A 23,232-nucleotide genomic window follows, 5' to 3' on the forward strand; every position below is an offset into this window, starting at 1 on the left:
CTTCTTCCTATGTAAACATACACGTGAAGGGAAGGAGCTGGCCAGGATTTTTAGAACCCAGAGAACTCAGGTTCTGTCAAAGACAGGAGGGACCAAAGTCATTGGACACAGAGCCAGTGTTCACTCAGGAAAATGTTCTGTTCCCCAAAGTATACATATGTACATTTTTATCTTTGACTTTGGGAACACTAGCCAGACTTCTGGACTTTAAATAAACATTATTCTTAGAATGGTTGCTAGTTCTGAACTTGTGACTCGCCCTGACTTCTCAGCTGACCTTGCATCTCTCAAAATTATTTTCTTTCAGCAAAGGGTGGATTTTCTTCAGCTGATGATAAACTCCCAGAATTCCAAAATCAAAGAATCTCATAAAGGTAAGCAAGGATGTTTCATATTTAATGATGGAGAACTTGAGTCAGGAGTCTGTTCTAGAAATATGAAGGAGGCTTTTCAAATAGATTAATATGCCTCAAAACTGAAAACAAACGATTGCTACTTTCTCAAACCCAACCCAACCCAACCCAACCCAACACAACCCAACCCAACCCAACCCAACCCAACCCAACCCAGCCCAACCTAACCCAACCCATAGATGTAGCCAGCAGCCAGAAGAACTTTACAGAAGCACAGGACGATTACTGTGTTCAAAGCCTGAAGGGCAGCCATAGCATGTGCTCCAGACCTGGAGGTCAACAGTGGTCTCGATCTTGTACCACAGAACCAATAGACTCACTGAGTCAGAAGCTGTCCCTGTAGATTTGCATTTAGACATCCAGCATAGCCCCACAGTGGTGATAGTCACGGGAATTACAGGGTACTAGTCTACCCAGTACCCCAGTACTTGATTTACAGTCAAGCTTTGGTTTCTTGTCTAGTTGATAAGGAATGTGTAGAGAAAGACTTGGTACTAAGCACATATACAACTCCTCTTTACAGTTTTCCCCCTGCTCATTTCCTATCATGGATATCCTTTGAGGAAACTATTGCTGTGATAGTTTAAGAAAGATGTCTTTCTAATTCCACCATGTCCCATGCAGCTATGAGTTATGTTCTATGTAAGACAGGGACAAGCTGCCCACTTTCTTGGTTTCATTTAAAAAGTAGTTAACAAGGTTTAGAGAAATTATAGGCATATAGTCAATTTCAGCTGAATATATACAGGGTATATTCCCACTCTCTTATGTGCACAGCCACACATTCTTTTTAGAATATATCTTAGAAATTCACTTATTTTGTTTGTGTTTGTATACAGGCATGCACATTGAATGGTGTGAGTGTGAAGCTTAGAGGACAACTTGCATGAGACTGTCCTCTCCTTTTACCCTTATGGGTTCATGGAATGGAAGTCAGTTCATTGGGTTTGGCCCTTTATCTGCTGAGCCATCTTGCTGGACCATCATGCTCTCTCTTTTTATTAATTAATTAATTAATTAATTAATCCCAATATCAGTTCTCCTCTCCTCTCACAGCTCCTCCCTGCAATTCCTCCTCCTTTTCTTTTGAGAATGGAGAGCATGCCCTTTAATGGTGAGCATGCTCACCTTGGCACATCAAGTCACTGTAGGAATAGGTGCACCATCTCTCACTGAGGCCAGACACGACAGCTCAGTTAGGGGAATGGGATGTACAGGCAGGAAACAGATTTACAAATAGCCCCTGCTCTAGTTGTTGGGCGATTCACATGAAGACCAAGCTGCGTCTCTGCTACATATTTGCAGTGTGTGTGTGTGTGTGTGTGTGTGTGTGTGTGTGTGTGTGTGTGTATGTGTGGTTGTGTGTGTGTGATTGGTTCAGCCCCTGCTTGCTTTTTGCTTGGTGGTTCAGTCTCTGGGAGCCCCCAAGGGTTCAGCTTAGTTGACTCTGTTGGTCTTCCTGTGGAGTCCCTATCCTTTCTGGGTCTCTCAATCCTTCCTCTACCTCTTTCATGGGACGCCCCGAACTTCTTTTATTGTCGGTCTCTGCATCTGTTTTGGTAAGCTGTTGGGTGGACCTCTTAGAGGACAGTTATGCTAGGATCCTGCCTGCAAGCATAACAGTATCATTAATAGTGTCCAGGATTAGTTCTTGCCCATGGGATGGGTTTCAAGGTGGGCCAGTCATTGATTGGACATTTCTTCCCTATTTGCTCTATTTTTGACTCTGCACATCTTGAAGGCAGGACACACTTTTGGTAGAAGGTTTTGTGGATGGGTTCCTGTCCTTATCTCTCCACTAGGAGTCCTGCCTGGCTACAGGAAGTGGCATCTTCAGGACGTATATTCCCAACTTCTAGGAATTTCAGCTAGACTCACCCGGGGACCTACCCCATTCCAATCTTGGGTTTCCAGCATGTCCTAGAAATGCTTCATCCCCACCCATTTCCATTCTTTCTCCTCTGCTCTTCCCAAATGTGATCCCTCTATCCACTCTGCTTCCTTCCCCATTTCCTTTACCACCCAGTTCCCCACTCCATCTAACTCTTACATTTATTTAGTTTCTCCTTCTGTGAAAGATTCAATCAACCTCCTTTGGACACTCTTTGTTATTTGGCTTCTTTGGGTCTGTGGTTTGTAGCATGGCTATTCTGTACTTTGTGGCTAATATCCACTTATAAGTGTCTACATACTGTGCATGTCCTTTTTGGTCTGGGTTTCCTTATTCAGGATGATATTTTCTTATTCCATCCATATGCTTACAAAATTAATAATAGCTTTGTTTTTAATAGCTGAGTAATATTCCAGTGTGTATCACATTTTCTTTATCCATTCTTTAGTTGAGGGGCATCTAGGTTGTTTCCAGTTTCTGGCTATTATGAATAACACTGCTATGAGCATGATTGAGCAAGTATACTTGTGGATGGTGAGTATCTTTTGGGTATATGTCCAGGAACAGAATAGTTTGGTCTTGAGGTAGAACTATTTGCAGATTTCTCGGAAAACATCAGATTGATTTCCAGAGTGATTGTATGTGTTTGCATTCCTAGCAGCAATGGAGGAGTGTTCCCCTTGATTCACATTCTTGCCAGTATGTGCTGTTCTTTGAGATTTTGATCTTAGACATTCTGACTACTGTAAGGTGGAATCTCAGGGTCATTTTGATTTGCATTTTCCTGAGGATAAATCTAAGGATATTGAACATTTAAGTGTTTCTTGTCCATTAGAGATTCGTCTGTTGAGAATTCTGTTTAGTTCTGTATCTCATTTTAAAAATTGCATTATTTGGATTGTTGGTGTCTAACTTCCTGAGTTCTTTATATATTTTGGATATTAGTCCTCTGCCAGAAGTAGGGGTAGTGAAAATCTTTTCTCAATCTGTAGGCTGCCATTTTGTCCTATTGGCAATGTCCTCCGACTTACAGAAGCTTTTCAGTTTCATGAGGTTCCATTTATTTATTATTGATCTTAGTGCCTGAACAATTGGTGTTCTTTTCACAAAGTTGTCTCCTATACGAACGTGTTCAAGGCTATTTTTCACTTTCTGTTTTTTTTAGAGTTACTGTATCTGGGTTTACCTTGAGGTCTTTGATCCACATGGACTTGAGTTTTGTGCAGGGTGATAAATATGGATCTGTCTGTATTCTTCTCCATGCAGACATCAGTTAGACCAGCACCATTTGTTGAAGATGCTTTCCTTTTTCCATTGTATGATTTTACCTTCTTTGTCAAAAATCACATGTCTGTAGGTGTTTGGGTTTATTTCTGGGTCTTAAGTTCTATTCCATTGATCAATCTGTTTGGTTTTGTACCAATACCATGCAGTTTTTATTACTATTGCTTTGTAGTACAGCTTGAAGACAGGGATGGTGATACTTCTAGTTTTTATTGTATAGGTTTGTTTTTATCTATCCTGGGTTTTTGTTTTTTGTTTTTTAATATGAGATTGAGAATCATCCTTTCAAGGTCTGTAAAGACTTGTGTTGGAATTTTGATGGGAATTGCATTGAATCTCTATATCGTTTTTGGTAAGATGGCCATTTTCACTATGTTAATCCCACTGATCCATGAGCATGGGATATCTTTCCATCTTTTGATCTCTTCTTCGATTTCTTTCTTCAGAGACTTTAAGTTCTTTCATAGAGGTCTTTCAATTGCTTGGTTAGAGTTACACCAAGATATTTTATATTATTTGTGTCTATTGTGAAGGGTATTGTTTCCTATTTTCTTTCTCAGCCCATTTATTGTTCGTATAAAGGAGGGCTACTGAGTTTTTGGCACTCTCCCATTTTTAACGTTCCTCAGTGGAGTATGGTTGTTATGAGTACTGAACTTACATGTTCATATTATCCCTGAAAGATCATAGTTACAGTTAGAGTTTGTTCTTGACCTTGTCATTTTTAGGAGTTGACAACTGTATACTGATATAGCACACCAGAGCAATACACAAAGTGTTTTCTACATCTTTATAAACCATTTTCCTTTCTGTTGCAAGTTATTTTACATTTATGCTAAGTTTTTTCATACAGGCCTGATATCAGATTTGCTTAAAGTTTCTAATTTCAGTGTGAAATGAAATTTCTTTTTTTTTTCTTTTTTTTTAAATAATTTATTTATTTTTGAACATGAAATGCTTTTTTATAGCATGTTTCACAAGGGGAGGGGGTAAGAGGGGCCAGATGGTGGAAAAGTACAAAATCTTCTTGGCCTGTGCCTTGAAACATGTCATGGTCTATACGGTACACTGCCTTGAATTATGATCTACCTGCTGTTCTTCAGAAGATATGGTACACTGCTTGAGTTATGGTCTCCCTGCTATTCTTAAGATGATATGGTACACTGCTTTGAGTCTATCTGCAGTTGCTAAGCAGGATCTTGCAGTTGCCAAGCTTCAGAGGACATTGTGCAGGTGGGGAAAGGTAGGGGGTGAGGGTAAGGGCGAGGGTCCTGGCTTCTGGCATCTCCCCCTTCTCTGTTTAGTTAGAGAAGGCATCTTATGATCAATCCCAACTATGTGAATTTTGAATTTGGATGTCTAATTATGGGGGGTCTTAGACAAGTTCACAACCCCAAAACACTGATGTGAGACGAGTCACATCGATGGTCGAAGGTTTTAGGCTGTCGACGATGGGCAACGTCAAGGGACTCTGATGTGGGTGAAAGGAGGGTGAGGGCCCTGTCTTAGGCCATGTAGGCTGCACCCACTCCCAGCACCACGCACTCCTTTTCGGCTGCATTGGGTGGGCCCCTGGGAAGTGGACCTACAATAATCCCGTCATTGGGCTAACTCACAGCCATCCTAGTCTCTTGTAAATGTTCAAGTTACCAACCATTTGTCAGTTTGGGGTGTAATATTGTCATAAAGGAAGGCTCCCCAATGTTAGCGGCCATATCAAGGGTGGCCTTGGTTTAGGAAAAAGCCAATTTTTGTTGTGGTGATCAAGAGGCCAAGCTCTCTATCGAGAGAAACGGGGGCAAAGCCAGGCATACCAGGAACCCTTCTGGAGGGCGTGGAAGTCTAGCGGTCGACCGTAGGGGGGAGGCAGGGGAGCTGGCAGCTGTGTCAGTCTCCTGCAGAGTCACTTCTGGATCCTCTTTAATTTTCGGCTGATGGTAATGAACTTCAACCGTCTTCTTGATGGCAGCATCAACCTGGTTCCGTGGATGACAGGTCGCGGGTTTTGATCTCTGTCTCGCTTAATCTTGATGTCCTGCGCACATCCTCTCAATGAGGGTCCGTCCAGAGGGGTCCGTGCCTCGAGCCCCACGTCTGGGTGCCACTTGACCCGACTGGCAGGCCCTAGTTATTCGTGGGGGCGAGGAGGACTGCAACCTGCTATTCTTCAGAAGATATGGTACACTGCTTGAGTTATGGTCTCCTTGCTATTCTTCAGATGATATGGTACACTGCTTTGAGTCTATCTGCAGTTTCCAAGCAGGATCTTGCAGTTGCCAAGCTTCAGGGAACCTTGTGCAGCTGGGAAAAGGTAGGGGGTGAGGGTAAGGGCGAGGATCCTGACTTCTGGCCCATCTGGATTAGAACTTCTAATGGCAGGCATCACGGGTGATTCATTTTTGCCTGGAAAGAAAAAAGAAGGGGATTCTCAGGGAGATTTCTCTTCCCTGGATGTAAATTATTATTCATCGTATTTATGGTTGGGCCTGGCTTTGTGAGTGTATCTATTTTTTTTCATTAATATTTATGGTAGCCGGTTAGCTGTGCCTTCTGTGGTATTGGACAGGCATATCAGTCCTCGGCTCCATAAGGGAACTGGGTCTGGGGCATTCCCTTTACGGGTATGAGGGTCCTTCCCCATATCTGTGGCAAAGTTTTGTTGGTCTTGGTGGTGCCCGAGGTCACCAACATGGTCAGCAAGAGATTTGCCATGAGCTTTCAGCTTAAGAGAGAGAAAAGTGAACAAGGCATGATGGAGAGTATTTCAGGGGGGGCTCCTTCTGAGGGGGTACCGTTCCCCCTCTTTTATTTTTAAAGCCAATTTTTCAGAGTTCTTGTAAAATCAGGGCTGAAGCGCCAACAGTTGCTCCTTCTACACTCAGAGAGTCATGAAGACCTTATTTAAGGATATATAAATCTATATTTATAATCTTTTGTCAAAGGACTTTTATAGCACCACTGACAATTAATCAGACTATATGATATATCGATTGGAAATAGCTTTTTCTACTTTTTGTGAGATTACCTCTCTTCTGTCAATTAACTGTTGAGGAAGTTAGGGTTTACCTCTCTCTTGAGAATATTGATCAGAGATTTAAGTTCTTTTGTGGAGAGCTTAAAATAGGATCTTAGCCAATTTGCAACTCCTAGAAACTTTTGAAATTAATTTAAGATAAGTAAACTCCCTTTTTTAAAAAAATCCTTTATCTGTGTGGGTTTTTTATTGGGTATTATACGTATTTACCTTTCAATGTTATCTCCTTTCTCATTCTCCCCCAAGATCCTTTATCCCATACCCACTCCTCCTAATTTTTGTGATGGTGTGCTCCAAACATCCTCCCAGTCCCATCTCCCTGCTCTCGAATTCCCACACAGTAGGGAATCCAAACTTTCGGGGACCTTGGCCCTCCACTTTCACTGAAGTCTAACAAGGACACCCTCAATTCCCTATACAGGTGTGTGAGTCCCTCCCTTTGTGTTCTCTGGTTTAGACTTTGGGAGTTCTGGTTGAAACTTTTGATACTCCTTCTAGAAAGGACCAACGAATTCATACTTTGGTCTTCCTTCTTCTATGTGAGTTTTATGTGGTCTGTATGTAGGTTCTTAGACATTGTGAGCTTTTGGTCTAATATCCACTTATCAATGAGTGCATACCAAGTATGTTCTTTTGAGATTGGGTCATCTCACTCAAGATGATATTTTCCAGCTCCATCCATTTGCCTAGGAATTTTGTGAACTGATTGTTCTTAATAGCTGAGTAGTATTCCATTGTATAAATGTACCACATTTTCTGCATCCATTCTTCTGTCGAAGGGCATCTGGGTTCTTTCCAACTTCTGGCTATTATAAATAAGGCTGCTATGAACATGGTGGAGCATGTGTCCCTGTTGTATGGTGAAACTTCTTTTGGGTATATGCCCAGGAGTGGTATAGCTGGGTCCCCAGGTAACACTATGTTCAGTTTTCTGAGATATCGCCATACTGCCTTCCATAGTGGTTGTACCAGTTTACAATCCCACCAACAGTGGAGGAGTGTTCCTCTTTCTCCACATCCTCGCCAACATGTGCTGTCACCTGTGTTTTTGATCTTAGCCATTCTGACTGGTGTAAGGTGGAATCTCAGTGTTGTTTTCATTTGCATTTCCCTGATGACTAGTGATCCTGAACACTTCTTTAGGTGCTTCTCAACCATTCGAACTTCCTCAGTTGAGAATTCTTTGTTCAGCTCTGTGCTCCATTTTTTAATAGGGTTCTTTGATTGTCTAGAGTCTAATTTCTTCAGTTCTTTGTATACCTTGGATATTAGCCCTTTATCAGATGTAGGGTCGGTGAAGATCTTTTCCCAATCTGTTGGTTGCCGCTCTGTCCTATTGACTGTGTCCTTTGCTTTACAGAAGCTTTGCAGCTTTATGAGGTCCCATTTGTCAATTTTTGTTCTTAGAGCACAGGCCATTGGTGTTCTGTTCAGGAACTTTTTCCCTGTGCCTATGTATTCCAGGCTTTTTCCCAGTTTCTCTTCTATTAGTTTCAGTGTGGCTGGTTTTAGGTGGAGGTCCTTAATCCATTTGGAATTGAGCTTTGTACAAGGAGATAAGTATGGATCAATTTGCTTTTTTCTACATGCTGACAACCAGTTGGACCAGCACCATTTGTTGAAAATGCTATCTTTTTTCCATTCGATGGTTTTAGCCCCTTTGTCAAAGATCAAGTGACCATAGGTATGGGGGTTCATTTCTGGGTCTTCTATTCTATTCCACTGATCCTCCTGCCTGTCTCTGTTCCAATACCATGCAGTTTTTATCACTATCGCTTTGTAGTACAGCTTGAAGTCAGGGATGGTGATTCCTCCAGAAGTTCTTTTATTGCTGAGAGTAGTTTTCGCAATCCTGGGTTTTTTGTTATTCCAAATAAATTTTAAGATTGCTCTTTCTATCTCTGAGAAGAATTGAGTGGGAATTTTGATGGGGATTGCATTAAATCTGTAGATGGCTTTTGGCAAAATAGCCATTTTTACTATATTAATCCTTCCAATCCATGAGCATGGGAGATCTTTCCATCTTCTAAGATCTGCTTCGATTTCTTTCTTCAGGGGAATGAAGTTCTTGTCATACAGGTCTTTTACTTGCTTGGTTAGGTTCACACCTAGGTATTTTATATTATCTGTGACTATTTTGAAGGGTGTCATTTCCATAATTTCTTTCTCAGCCAGTTTATCTTTTGAGTAGAGGAAGGCTACTGATTTGCTTGAGTTAATTTTATATCCAGCCACTTTGCTAAAGTTGTTTATCAGGTTTAGGAGTTCTCTGGTGGAAGTTTTGGGGTCACTTAAGTACACTATCATATCATCTGCAAATAGTGAGATTTTGACTTCTTCCTTTCCAATTTGTATCCCTTTGACCTCCTTGTGTTGCCTAATTGCTCTGGCTAGGACTTCCAATACTATATTAAATAAGTAGGGGGAGAGTGGGCAGCCTTGCCTAGTCCCTGATCTTAGTGGGATTGCTTCAAGTTTCTCTCCATTTAGTTTAATGCTGGCTACTGGTTTGCTGTATATTGCTTTTACTATGTTTAGGTATGGACCTTGAATTCCTGACCTTTCCAAGACTTTTATCATGAAGGGGTGTTGAATTTTGTCAAATGCTTTCTCAGCATCTAGTGAGATGATCATGTGGTTTTTTTCTTTGAGTTTGTTTATATAATGGATTACATTGATGGATTTCCGAATATTGAACCAACCCTGCATTCCTGGGATGAAGCCAACTTGATCATGATGGATAATTGTTTTGATGTGTTCTTGGATTCGGTTCGCTAGAATTTTATTGAGTAATTTTGAATCAATGTTCATAAGAGAGATCGGCCTGAAGTTCTCTTTCTTTGTTGGGTCTTTGTGTGGCTTAGGTATGAGTGTAATTGTGGCTTCAAAGAATGAGTTGGGTAATGTACCTTCTGTTTCTATTTTGTGGAATAGTTTAAAAAGAATTGGAATTAGGTCTTCCTTGAAGGTCTGATAGAATTCTGCACTAAAACCGTCTGGTCCCGGGCTTTTCTTTGTAGGGAGACTTTTAATGGCTGCTTCTATTTCTTTTGGGGTTATGGGATTGTTTAGATGGTTTATCTGGTCCTGATTTAACATTGGTAACTGGTATTTGTCTAGGAAATTGTCCATTTCATCCAAATTTTCCAATTTTGTTGAATATAGGCTTTTGTAGTAGGATCTGATGATTTTTTTAATTTCCTCAGTTTCTGTTGTTATGTCACCCTTTTCATTTCTGATTTTATTAATTTGGATACTGTCTCTCTGCCCTCTGATTAGTCTAGCTAAGGGTTTATCTATCTTGTTGATTTTCTCAAAGAACCAGCTCCTAGTTTTATTGATTCTTTGGATAGTTCTTTTTGTTTCTATTTGGTTGATTTCAGCCCTGAGTTTGATTATTTCCTGCCGTCTACTCCTCTTGGGTGTATTAGCTTCTTTTTGTTCTAGGTCTTTCAGGTGCTCTGTCACACTGTTAGTGTATGCTCCCTCCAGTTTCTTTTTGTAGGCACTTAGAGCTATGAATTTTCCTCTTAGCACTGCTTTCATTGTATCCCATAGATTTTGGTATGATGTGTCATCATTTTCATTAAATTCTAAAAAGTTTTTAATTTCCTTCTTTATTTCTTCCCTTACCTGATTATCAAGGAGTAGGGTGTTGTTCAATTTCCATATGAATGTGGGCTTTCCATTCTCTTTGTCATTTTTGAAGACCAGCCTTAGACCATGGTGATCTGACAGGATGCAGGGAATTATTTCAATTTTCTTATATCTGTTGAGGCCTGTCTTGTGCCCAATTATATGGTCTATTTTGGAGAAGGTACCATGAGGTGCTGAGAAAAAGGTATATTCTTTTGCTTTAGGGTGAAATGTTCTATAGATATCTGTTAAGTCCATTTGGTTCATAACTTCTGTGAGTTTTACTGTATCTCTATTTAGTTTCTGTTTCCATGATTTATCCATTGCTGAGAGTGGGGTGTTGAAGTCTCCCACTACTATTATGTGAGGTGCAATGTGTGTTTTGAGCTTTAGTAAGGTTTCTTTTATGTAAGTCGACGCTCTTGTATTTGGCGCATAGATATTCAGAATTGAGAGTTCATGTTGGTTGACTTTTCCTTTGACAAGTATGAAATGCCCTTCCTTATCCTTTTTGATAGTTTTAAGTTGAAAGTCGATTTTATTCGATATTAGGATGGCTACTCCCGCTTGTTTCTTAGGACCATTTGCTTGAAAAATTGTTTTCCAACCTTTTACTCTAAGGTAGTGTCTGTCTTTGTCACTGAGGTGGGTTTCCTGTAAGCAGCAAAAAGCTGGGTCCTGTTTGCGTATCCAGTCCGTTAGCCTATGCCTTTTTATTGGGGAATTGAGTCCATTGATGTTAAGAGATATTAAGGAGAGGGTGTTGTTGCTTCCTGTCATTTTTGCTAATAATGGAGACATCGTTTGTGTGGTTATCTTCTTTTGGGTTTGATGGAAAAGGATTATTTTCTTGCTCTTTCTAGGGTATGATTGCCCTCCTTGTATTGGATCTTTCCTGCTATTATCCTTTGTAGAGCTGGATTTGTGGGAAGATACTGTGCAAATTCAGTTTTGTCATGGAATATCTTAGTTTCTCCATCTATGGTAATTGAGAGTTTTGCTGGGTAAAGTAGCTTGGGCTGGCATTTATGTTCTCTTAGGGTTTGTATGATATTTGTCCAGGATCTTCTGGCTTTTATAGTATCTGGTGAGAAGTCAGGTGTAATTCTGATAGGTTTGCCTTTATATGTTATTTGGCCTTTTTCCCTAACTGCTTTTAAAATTCTTTCTTTGTTTTGTACATTTTGTGTCTTGATTATTATGTGACGGGAGGTGTTTCTTTTTTGATCTAGTCTGTTTGGCGTTCTGTAGGCTTCTTGTGTGATTATGGGCATCTCATTCCTTAGGTTAGGGAAGTTTTCCTCAATAATTTTGTTGAAGATATTTACTGGTCCTTTAAGTTGGGAATCTTCACTCTCATCTATACCTATTATCCTTAGGTTTGGTCTTCTCATTGTGTCCTGGATTTCCTGGATATTTTGAGATAACAACTTTTTGCATTTTGCATTTTCTTTGATAGTTGTGTCGATATTTTCTAGTGTATCTTCTGCACCTGAGATTCTTTCTTCTATTTCTTGTATTCTGTTGGTGATGCTTGTGTCTATGACTCCTGATTTCTTTCTTAGGTTTTCTATCTCCAGGATAGTCTCCCTTTGTGCTTTCTTTATTGTTTCCACTTCCATTTTTATGTCCTGGATGGTTTTGTTCAATTCCTTCATCTGTTTGTTTGTGTTTTCTTGTAATTCTTTAAAGGATTTTTGTGTTTCTTTAAGGACTTCATCCTGTTTTCCTGTGTTCTCCTCAAGTTTTTTGATAGTGTTATTTACTTCTTTCTTGAAGTCCTCTAGCATCATCATTAGAAGTGATTTTAGATCTGGTTCTTGTTTTCCTGGTGATATGGGGAGTTCAGGACTTTCTAATGTGGGAGAACTAGGTTCTGATACTGGCAAGTACCTTGGGTTGCTGGTGCTTGTGTTCTTGCGCTTGCCTTTCGCCATCTGGATCGCCTTTGTGCTATCAGTGCTGTCTCTGACTGGGGCCTGTCTTTCCTATTATCTAGGTTGTGTCAGAACTGTTTGGGATGAGTTTTGCTGCTTGAGTTAGAGCTGAGGCCCAAGATGTGTTCAGTGTTCAGGTGGAAACCGGAAGGGGCCTGGGCTCCGGGTCAGGAGAGGATTCCTGGGTCTCAGTGAGTCCCAGTGGGTCCCAGTGGGTCCCAGTTGCTCCCTGATTGGAGGCAAGAACTGCCACCTCCTAGCCTAAGAAATTGCTTGGCACAGAGGTCCTGTGAGCCCCGCTTCCTCTTGATTCTGCGAGATTGGGTGCAGAGCTGCCTGCCGGGATCTGTGAGTGCTCGGGCCCAGACCGGATGGAGCCCGCCCCGGGCCAGGAGCGAATTCCTGGGTCCCAGTGGGTCCTAGCTGCTCCCTGTTTGGGAGCAAGCACTGCCACCTCCTAGCCCAAGACCCTGCTTGGTACAGAGGTCCTGCGAGCCCCGCTTCCTCTGGAATCTGCGAGATTGGGTGCAGAGCTGCCTCCCGGGATCTGTGAGTGCTCGGGCCCAAACCGGATGGAGCCCGCCCCGGGCCAGGAGCGAATTCCTGGGTCCCAGTGGGTCCCGGTTGCTCCTTGTTTGGGGAGAGTGTTGCTTTTACCTTACCTGGGATGCTGCGTGAGTTCAAGCTCCTGGGAGTCCCTGTTTCTCTCGGTTTTCTGGGGTTGAGTACGGAGCTGCCGCCTGCGACCTACTCTATGCTCGGGCCCCGTGAAATGAAATTTCAACTCCCAATATGAGACATGGGACCTAGATGTAATTATTTTCTGGGAACCTAGAATTCTTTCCATGGACAAAATTATGAAAATGAAGTATAAATCCATGGAACATAGAAAAACATTTTTTTTTTGCCCAGTACTGCCATTAGTCAACGTGATCAAGAAAGAGCTTTGGGTGAGGGAGAGATGGTTCAGTGGGTAATGTGCTTGCCTTGCCAATGTGAGAATTTGTGTTCAGTTCCTACAACCCATGATAAGGAGGAGTGCAGTGGCTCAGAATGGCACCATGAGAGGTAGAGTGGTGTCTGTGTGTGTTTGTGTGTATGTGCATATGTGTATTTGTGTGTGTGTGTGTGATATGAATATGTATCTACATGTTTGATGGTGTATGGACCCACAGATGTGTGCATGTTTATGGAGGCCTAGACCAGATGTCAGGGATCATGTTCGAGTACTCTTCTATCTTAATCCTGGAAGCAGGGTCTCTCAATGAAACTCAGAACTAACAGATTTGGATAGTCTCACTAGCCAGCTTGCTCTTGTAATTCTCTATCTCTGCCTTTTGAGGCTGGAATTGCATGCAAGGCCTCTGTGCTTAACTGACATTTAAGTGGCCTATGGGATTGGAAAAATAAATTTCTGTATTCACATTCAATGATATAATCTCCTGTATTCATTCTCTCTGTGTGTCTTTGTGTTTCTGAGTCTGCCCCCCCCCCTCTCTCTTTGTTTCACCCTCTCTCTGTCAATGGCAGTGAGGAAAAATCGGGAGTGAATAAATTCACCATTTGGACCAAAAAGGAAGAATAGTTAATTTATTGAGTGAATTGTAAGGGGGTAAGAGGGGATGTGAAGTAACTAGAGTCCTGTCTGAAGCACAGGTTAATGTGTTGAGGGAGTTTCCACTCTAAAGAACTTGGACTATGAATGTCATTATGTATAGTTTCATTGCATATGATTCATACCATATGATTATGGGCAAGTTTATACTTGACTGGGTAGTTTATACTTTAAAATAAGTTAACATGAGTCATTGTGCATGTAATTTTTGTTGTAATCCCTGCCTTGTAAAGAAGAGCCATGCAAATAAGGATCAAACACATAAAGACAGTTCTGCTTGGTCTAAGTTCAGCCTTAGTCAAAAGCCTGGGTTTTGTGGTACAGGGCTTGAGTTCACAGTGTCATGGTACAGCACTCCACAGAGTCAGTCTAGTTGCTGGTGAGGTTTCTTCCATTTGAGATTATCTTCAAAAATTCTCTAATGAGGATATATTTATCAAAATATTGTTAGTCATTACCCTTTAAATACAAGAATTATTTTCTAATTTATATCAGTGTATGTCTGTGTGTCTGTGAGAATGTATGAGTTTAGGTGTCTGGGAGGTCAGAGTTGGGTATCAGATCCACTGGAGCTGGAATTACAGGTTGTTTGAGCTGCCCACAACTGAACTCAGGTCCTTTGCAAGTAGAGCCTAAACTCTTAATAGACTGAGCTATTTCTCCAGCCCATCACTCAATACTCCATGGCTATTCCTGTTCCTTTGTAACTCCCCTAATTTCTGAGTTTCAAAATTTAAAGACTAGCATTACTTGCTTGTTCAATAGATTATGCATATAAATACTACAGCACTTGAAATTTCAGATACTGACCAGGGATATGTGGGGTGTTTTTTAAATTAATTTTTTATTGGATATTTTATTTACATTTTAGATGTTATCCCCATTCCCCCCCCAACCAGAAACCCTTCCTCTTGCTTCAGTGAGGATGTGCCCCCACCCACCCACTCACTCCTACCTCCTCGCCCTCAAATTCCCCCACACTGGGGCATCCAGCCTTCACCGGACAAAAGACTTCCTCTCCCACCTGTTTCCGACAAGGCTATCTTCCTGTGCAGTGCTTTTGACACTACCAAGAACCTTCCAGTTGTTGCTATCGGTCCATACACCAAACTTTGAGCCCTGTTGCCCCAGGTTTCTTAAGACAGATATATCTCATGGATATGCTCATGTTCTGTACACTCAAGCTTTTCTATTGCATACTCATTCAAAACATTTCAAGGTTTTTATGTGGGTGCTGGGAATTCAAACTAAAGTCCCCATGTATACAGAACAAATCCTTTTACTCACTGGACCATTTCCCTCACCCTGAGAAAGCTTTTTCATCTAAGTAAAATAGATGATAGAATTTTCCCTTAAGAAAAATTAAATTAATCTGTCAAAAACTAAGCTTGAGGTCATGGCTACATGTATAGCCACAAAATTGGAGAATGGAGACAGAAGGCCCCAGAGCTCAGTGGCCAGCCAAACTAGCTGAAATGATGAGATTTTAGTTCAGTAAGAAACCCTATCCCAAAGTAATGACAGAATGATGAAGGGAGATGCAAGAAGTCCTGTTTTGAGTCTTTGTCTACATTCACTTGCCTATCCACTTGCATACCCACCTACCCAGAGCTCCCAGGGTCTAAACCACCAGCCTGGGATCACAAAGGGAGGGGCCCATGACTCCAACTTTATATGTAGAGGATGGCCTAGTCAGGCATAGGTGGTAGAGGAGATCCTTGGTCCTGTGAAGGCTGGATGCCCCTGTGTGGGGGAAATTGAGGATGGGGAGGTCACATTGGGTGGGTGGGTGCACATAGTGGGTATGTGTAGGACATACCCACTATGTGTATGAGTGCACATATTCATGCACACACATTCAAATAAAATAAAACTTAACAAAAAACTTAAAATGGAACAGACTGAAAGCTAAAAAATATTGTACCAGCCTGTTAGCAATTGAGCATTTATGATTTCAATTCTTAAAAAGAGGTAACATTTAAATTGAACAAAACAAGGTATATATTTCTAGTTATCTATGGGCATACTGAAGAAAACTGTGTACATTACACAGAAATGCTTCCTCTTGAGATTTCTCAGCTGTGGAGATATTGAGGATGTCAGAATGCAGAGATGGTCAAGAGGAGTGTAGACCTTAAGGAAACTGTACAAAATGACTTTCCCATTTCAATTCCTTAGAATGAATCCCCCTGCAATGTGACTTTGAATTGCTTTTTCATGATCTTTTTAGGGATTTGAGATATTAGTTGGGTTGTTTTTAGTGTAAATAATGATTTTTTTTGTTTTTTCCCCCTTTTCGAATTGGATATTTTATTTATATTTCAGATGTTATCCTCTTTCCTCATTTTCCCCCACCCAGAAACCCCCTATCTCACCCCTCCTCCTGCTTCTATAAGGATGTGCCCCCACCAACCCACTCCACCTCCCCGTCCTCAAATTCCCCCACACGGGGGCATCCAGCCTTCACAGGACCAAGGATCTCCTCTACCACCTATGCCTGACTAGGCCATCCTCCTCTACATATAAAGTTGGAGTCATGGGTCCCTCCCTTTGTGCTCACAAACTGGTGGTTTAGACCCTGGGAGCTCTGGTTGACTGGTATTGTTGCTCTCCCCATGTGACCACAGACCCTTTCATCTTCTTCAGTCTTCTCTCTAACTTCTCCTTTGGGATCCCCATGATCAATTCAATGGTTAGCTGTGAGCATCTGCCTCTGTATATGTCAGGCTCTGGCAGACCTCTAAGGAGACAGCTATATTGCGCTCCCGTCAACATGCACTTCCTGGCATTCACATCAGCATCTACTTTTGGTGACTGCACATGGGATTGATACTCAGGTGGAACAGTCTCGAGACAACCCCTCCTTCAGTTTCTGTCCCATACTTTGTCTCCATATTCGCACCCATGAGTATTTTGCTACTCCTTCTAAGAAGAACCAAAGCACCCATACTTTGGTCTTCCTTCTTCATGGGATTCATATGGTCTGTGAGTTGTATTTTGGGTATTGTGAGCTATGGGCTAATATCCAATTATCAGTGAGTGCATACCATGTGTGTTCTTTTGTGATTGGGTTATCTCAATCAGGATGATATTTTCTAGTTCCATCCATTTGCTTAAGAATGTCATGAATTCATTGTTTTTAATAGCTGAGTAATACCTAAAATGTATCTCATGGGCCAGCAATATTGGTAAGCTATATTCATAAGATAAAGGCACTTGCTGCCAAACCAAAGACTTGAGTTTAAACACCAAGCAAGACCTAAATGAAGTCACTCCTGCAAGTTGTCTTTTGACCCCACAAGAATGCTATAGTATTCTCTCTCTCTCTCTCTCTCTCTCTCTCTCTCTCTCTCTGTCTCTCTCTCTCTCTCTCTCTGTCTGTCTCTCTGTCACACACACACACACACAGACACAGACATACACACACTCAGACACACACACACAAAATAAATTAAAATAAAATAAAATAAAATAAAATAGTTTTCTTTCCCACTAGCATTATCTGATGTGGAGATTGTGGCTCAGTCAATTAACTTTATTTTTGCTGGCTATGAGACCACTAGCAGTGCTCTTTCCTTTGCTTCGTATTTGCTGGCCATTCACCCTGATGTACAGAAGAAACTGCAGGATGAAATTGATGCAACTCTGTCCAATAAGGTGAGAGGATGGGGCCTAGGGAGGGAGGAAGGGAAGAGGAAAAGCATTGGTATGAATGGTTACTTAACCCACACAGGGAGAAATTTTCAACAAAGTTTTAAGCATTGAATCCCTCACCATCTTTATTTAGGGTTTCTGAAAAGAGAAAAACATGAGAAGCAGACATTGGGTGATGCTTTTTGTGAAAATAACATTGTAGGCAAATGTTGAGATAGATTGTCACAAAACTACCAAGAAACATCCACAAAATCACAGAGATATGAAAATGTGAACATTGGTTAGTCAAGTGTCTTGACAGTAAGCTCTGTTGTTGTCATGCACTGTACTGATTGTTGCCTGACTGTGACTAGCCTTGGCTGGACTAGGATAGGCAGATTGATTTAGTGTTGCCCTACACATCTCTCTCAACTCATAGCTGACCCCTGAGTCTATCCAAAAATCTAATATAGTCATAGTCACAAGTTTTACACATTGGTCTTTATAATTCTGCCTGAACTAGGCTGTGAGGTTATCTGGTTTGTGGGGTGGTCTATCTGGCTTATCATTCTCTTCAGAGCTCATAGGCAAGCCCTGAATGAACAACCAGAAGGCTGGACCAGTGATAGAGAGTGGGATTGAATGATGGATCCTGTTTTCATTATGACTTCTCCCAAGGTTGAAATTGAGCACTATGGTAGCAATGACTTGTATTTGTCTTTTGTCAATTTAATACAAATTAGACTATTATCTCCACAGATCATCTAAAATTTTATCCTATCAATGCTTCCAAATTTTATATATAATTAAAAGAATGGCAATATAGGATAATTTCAAATAAATACAATAGGCATTTGTTCTCTTCCTATGTTGTATATAATACTTTCAAGTACACATGTGGAATTATAACCATGTATGTTAAATTTTTGTGACTCTAATTATCATGATATGTTAGTTATGGTTCTTCAAATTAAAAAATGTAATATATAGTAAGTCTGATGTTTTCACGTTCTGGGTTTGGGATTGTCACAAAGACTTTTAGTATTTCCTAATTATCCTACATTTATTAAAGATGCATTGAGCATGTTAAAGTATATCAGTTATTAATGTAATTTGTAAGTGCTAAAGTCCTTCCCAATGTGAGTTTTTCTTGGGAAGTGCAACAACTTAGTTCTCCATAGATGAAAGTTGGTTTACTTAATTGATGAAAACTCTGTCTCTCTTTACAGGTACCTGCCACCTATGATACCCTGCTACAAATGGAGTATCTAGACATGGTGGTGAATGAAACTCTCAGATTATACCCAATTGCTGGAAGACTTGAGAGGGTCTGTAAGACAGATGTCGAAATCAATGGGGTGTTCATTCCCAAAGGGACTGTGGTGATGGTACCAACCTTTGCTCTTCACAAAGACCCAAAGTACTGGCCAGAGCCTGAGGAATTCCGCCCTGAAAGGTACAAGAATGTGAGAAAGAGAAACTACCCAGACCAAGTCTAGTCCATTCTTGATGTGTCGTATCCTGGTGTTGAGGACACATGATTAGCAATAACAGTTTGTGTTTCTGGTTATCATCTATTTATCTATTCATTTAACTATTCAAACTTTTAAGGCAAGAGTAGCATCTATCCCAGTGCTCTCAGTATGATTTTATTTTATACATTAGACTTTTCATTCCTAGATTTTCCTTGCTCTTCCTTCAACCACTCCTATTTTCTTCTTCTTCCTCTTCCTCTTTCTTTTCCTCTTCCTCTTCCTCTTTTTCTCCTCCTCCTCTTCTTCCTCCTCTTCTTCTTCCTCCTCCTCCTCCTCCTTCTTTTTCTTTTTCTTCTTTTTTGTTTTTTTGAGACTGGGTTGCTCTGTGTAAGCCTGGCTGTCCTGGAACTCACTCTGTAGACCATGCTGGCCTCAAACTCAGAAATCCGCCTGCCTCTGCCTTCTAAGTGCTGGGATTAAAGGCATACACCACCACTGCCCAGCCTATTATCTTTAGAGATTATTTACATTTTCTTTTTGACTAGACTGCCACCTGGGTCCTCCAGTGTGGCTGTAATGGTATCACCTAAGGGCCTATCTGACTTTTCCAAAACCATGTCGCTTTCTGACTAGAAGTCTGAGACATCCTGCTTCAGAGATAGTTCAAAATGGCTTTTCTGGAAAACTGGAGCCAAGATCAAACTTCAGTCACAGCTTTACACTCTAGTTGTTGTATTGGCAAACAAAATAAAGAATGGGTTTTTTTTTTTTTTTTTTTTTTTGTGCAGAGACTGGCAAGCCTAAAGGCCCAGGATCTATGCAGTCTTTGCTTCTAATGTGCATCTCCTGATTTCTGACATCTTATGTTGTTGGCCAGGATGTGCAATTTTGACACCATTAAGTCTCTATGTATAGTACTTGCTGAAGAAGTTAACTAGAGCTCATAAATTCTTCTGTCTTCTAGACCAGGTGACTTCTGTGTTCTCTCCAGTTCCAGCAATCCCACTTCCTATATCTTTTTGTGACACACATGATTGTACTTCTGTTACATTCATTTAATAATGAAACAACACAATAAGTGTTTAGTGTACATGAAGGACTACTCCAAACTATGATAAATCATTATGTTGTGATAAATTTCTACAACAGAAAATGTTTGACAAAGTAACAAATCAGTACCCAGAGCACTTTTAAGGCAATTCTATGTAACCAGAAACCATTCACCCATACATGGTGTTAATTCACATATACCCATAACCCTCATTAAGTTTTTGAAATTACAATACTCTAATACTCATCAGAATTTTCAAAATGGACTCAGTTAGAGAAGATACACCCAGCCCTCAAGAGACTGGAGGCTTCAGGAATTGGGGAGGTCTGCTGAGGTGGGGGTAGGGAGTAAGAACTTCTTTGTGGAAATGGGGAGAGGAGGTATAGATGTGGAACAGTCAGAGGGTAGACTGGGAGGGGAACAAAATATGGACTGTAAAAAAGATTAGATTAAAAATTTAAAAAAAGATAAAAAAGAAAAAAAAGAAAAAGTATCCATGGTCACACTGCAATTGCCACTTTTCCATAAAGCAGTGTTTTTCTCCTAAGTATCATTTACATGTATCTAATTTGAATAAACTTCTTTTGTCCACTCAGATTTTTATACCCAAAGAAACACACAGAGAGATAAATTAATGATTATGAGTAGCATTGCATACCTTTGTAAATTACCTGACTTAAGTTATCAAGTTAAAAAGGAAGGGAAGAGCAAGAAAAAAAATGAGAGAAGGAAGAAACGAAAAAGGACCAGGAAGAAAGAAAGAAAGAAAGGGAGGAAAGAGAAGGATGGAGGAAGGAAAGATGGGAAGTTGGAAGGAACAGAATGAGAGATGGAGAGAAGTGGGAGAAAGGGAAGGGAAGCATACATGGGAGAGAAATAAGAGGAAGAAAGTAGAAAACAAAAAATAGAAAAGAGAAAAGAGAATAACAGAGAGAAGAGAAAGGAAAACAATTTCAGTATTGGCACTGAATACTCTGACTTTATCCTCTGACTTCTGTGAGTATTAGTCCAGCCAATCACATACTTTTGCTCAATTGGCCTCATTTCTTATGTCTCATAGAATAGTTATATCACTCTACATGCAATGATCAGGTTTTAAGGTAAGTGTTCTTTTGAACAGTACTGATATCACCTCAACATGACCGAAAAGCTTCTCCATGGTAAAACAAGAGGAAGACTTGTAATGCATAATTCCTGTGGCATATCACCCACTCTGAGGCCCAGGGAACATAATGGAAAAACTGGGGGAGCTAAAGAATCGGGGAGGTGTGCTAATAGTGTCTCCTAGCTAGAATGTGGCTATCGCCATCATGAACACACAGAATCTGTGACTGCCTGTGAAAGACTTGTACAAAATAGACATGAAAATGAGTGTGGGGCAAGTTGGAAAGAAGAGATGTTGGTGAGAGCATGCATATGAGAAGTTAATATGAGAGTGGTAAAATGACCACCTTGCATTGTATGCAATCGAGAAACTCTAAAAGTCATACCAGAATTTTCACAATCAGTCCATGCAAACATCCTTTCTACTACTGCTTGTGGGTAACTAAGAGATACCACACAAGTGTCTGTTACACTTCATTAATACTTCAGTAACATGCTTTCCTCTACTCATGTGAGACCAGGTTCAGCAAGAAGAATCAGGACAGCATCAATCCTTACGTGTACCTGCCCTTTGGGAATGGACCCAGGAACTGCATTGGCATGAGGCTTGCTCTCATAAACATGAAAGTTGCTCTTGTCAGAGTCCTGCAGAACTTCTCTTTCCAACCTTGTAAGGAAACTCAGGTCAGTGTGAATTTTCAGTAAGCTTTATTTTTATGGGAGTTTTGCTTTTTAAATTGGGGTATTGATTTGCAGAAAAGCATTTTGATTTAAGGATTTTTTTTTGCAACATCTATTGAAGAGTTTGAGTATTTCAGTTTTAGAGTTATATGTATTGCTTTAAAGAGACCTAAGTATAAAACTGTCTAAACTTGCACCCAGGGGCCCTCCACCCTCTGAGAGGAGAAGAGGAGGGGAGATGGGAGGAGAGACTCTGTGAGGTGGGGACTGGAAGGGGTGGGCTGTTATTGGGATGCAAAATGAAGGAATAAATAAATTAATGGAAAAAACTTTCTAAACTAAGTGACTTTAGGGGACAGGTCAGTCAGCAAGGTTCTTGCTTTCAAAGCACATGGACTTGATTTTAATCACCATAACCCATGCAAACCAAAGCAAGTAAGCAAGCAAGCAAGCAAGCAAGCAAGCAAGCAAGCCATCCAACTCACCTACCAACCAATCAACCCAGCTACCAACCAATCAACCAATCCACTTAATATCAACTAGGTGTGTTGACATGCACTCATATTCCCAGCTCCCAAAACTGAAAAGGCAAAGATCAGTAGTTTCCTGGGGCTCACTAAGCAGCCAACCTAGTATAGTTTCTGAGGTCCAGGCCAGTGAGAGACCCTGTCTGCAAAAAGGTAGACAGCACCTAAAGAAGGACTCTGGCAGGAAACATAGTGTTTGCGCACTTGCAAAACCCTTTCAGCATTTATGTGTCTCTTTGCATTTGTGATTGTCACTTCATTGATTGCTTCCTTTCCTTGCTTAATTGCTGCAGATCCCTTTAAAATTATGCAAACATGGACTTCTTCAACCAGAAAACCCAATCCTTCTAAAAGTTGTGTCCAGAGATGAGACCATAAGTGGAGCATGATTTATAATGGTCTGTTGTGTTGTATCCTGTGGACCAGAAACCAATTCATATTGTGATTGAATCCAGCGATGAAGATTGCAGTAATTTTGTGCACTCCTGCAGGATTCTGGGTGTTCTTTGATCTTGTTCAGCCCCTGTGCAGGTTATCTTCTGTGAAATATAATGATGTAATGACACAAATCTAAGGTAAATATGGTTAACTCCCTGGTTCTTGAGGGACTGCCTATGTCCACTTCATTGTTACCACGAAATACCCTGATTTCTGATGAGAAAATAAACACCAATTTCTAGTTTTTATCAACACTTATTATTGAAAGTGAGCATTTTTATAGTCATGCTAATGATCAAATTTTTACCAAACTTTTTTATTTGCAGCATACTACAATGAAGTACTAAGCTGAGACGTCAATAACCATGATGGTATTGACTTTTCATAGAGAGTTGTGAAAGAATGACTATTTACTTCAGATATGGCACTAATGAGAGACCAAAGGAATGATTGTACCTAAGTCTAGCTTAGTGAGCCAGTGCCTTTCAAGGGGGTACTTACAGAATCATGGGT

The 23,232-nt window shown here is 40.7% G+C and overlaps 1 protein-coding gene across 1 annotated transcript; it reads left to right on the forward strand.

The window, feature by feature from the left end:
• Positions 1-307: 307 nt before the first annotated feature.
• LOC114636240 (cytochrome P450 3A13-like) lies at positions 308-22,973 on the forward strand (the record flags this gene model as incomplete). The annotated part of the gene is made up of 5 exons (XM_028784445.1): positions 308-374; positions 17,307-17,467; positions 18,673-18,899; positions 21,595-21,757; positions 22,575-22,973. Coding segments are annotated over 5 exons (714 nt in total), but the record flags the coding sequence as incomplete, so codon positions are not given.
• Between the last annotated feature and the right edge of the window lie 259 nt (positions 22,974-23,232).

Source organism: Grammomys surdaster, unplaced genomic scaffold, assembly GCF_004785775.1.
Source record: "Grammomys surdaster isolate TR1022 unplaced genomic scaffold, NIH_TR_1.0 123084, whole genome shotgun sequence".
NCBI lineage: Eukaryota > Metazoa > Chordata > Mammalia > Rodentia > Muridae > Grammomys > Grammomys surdaster.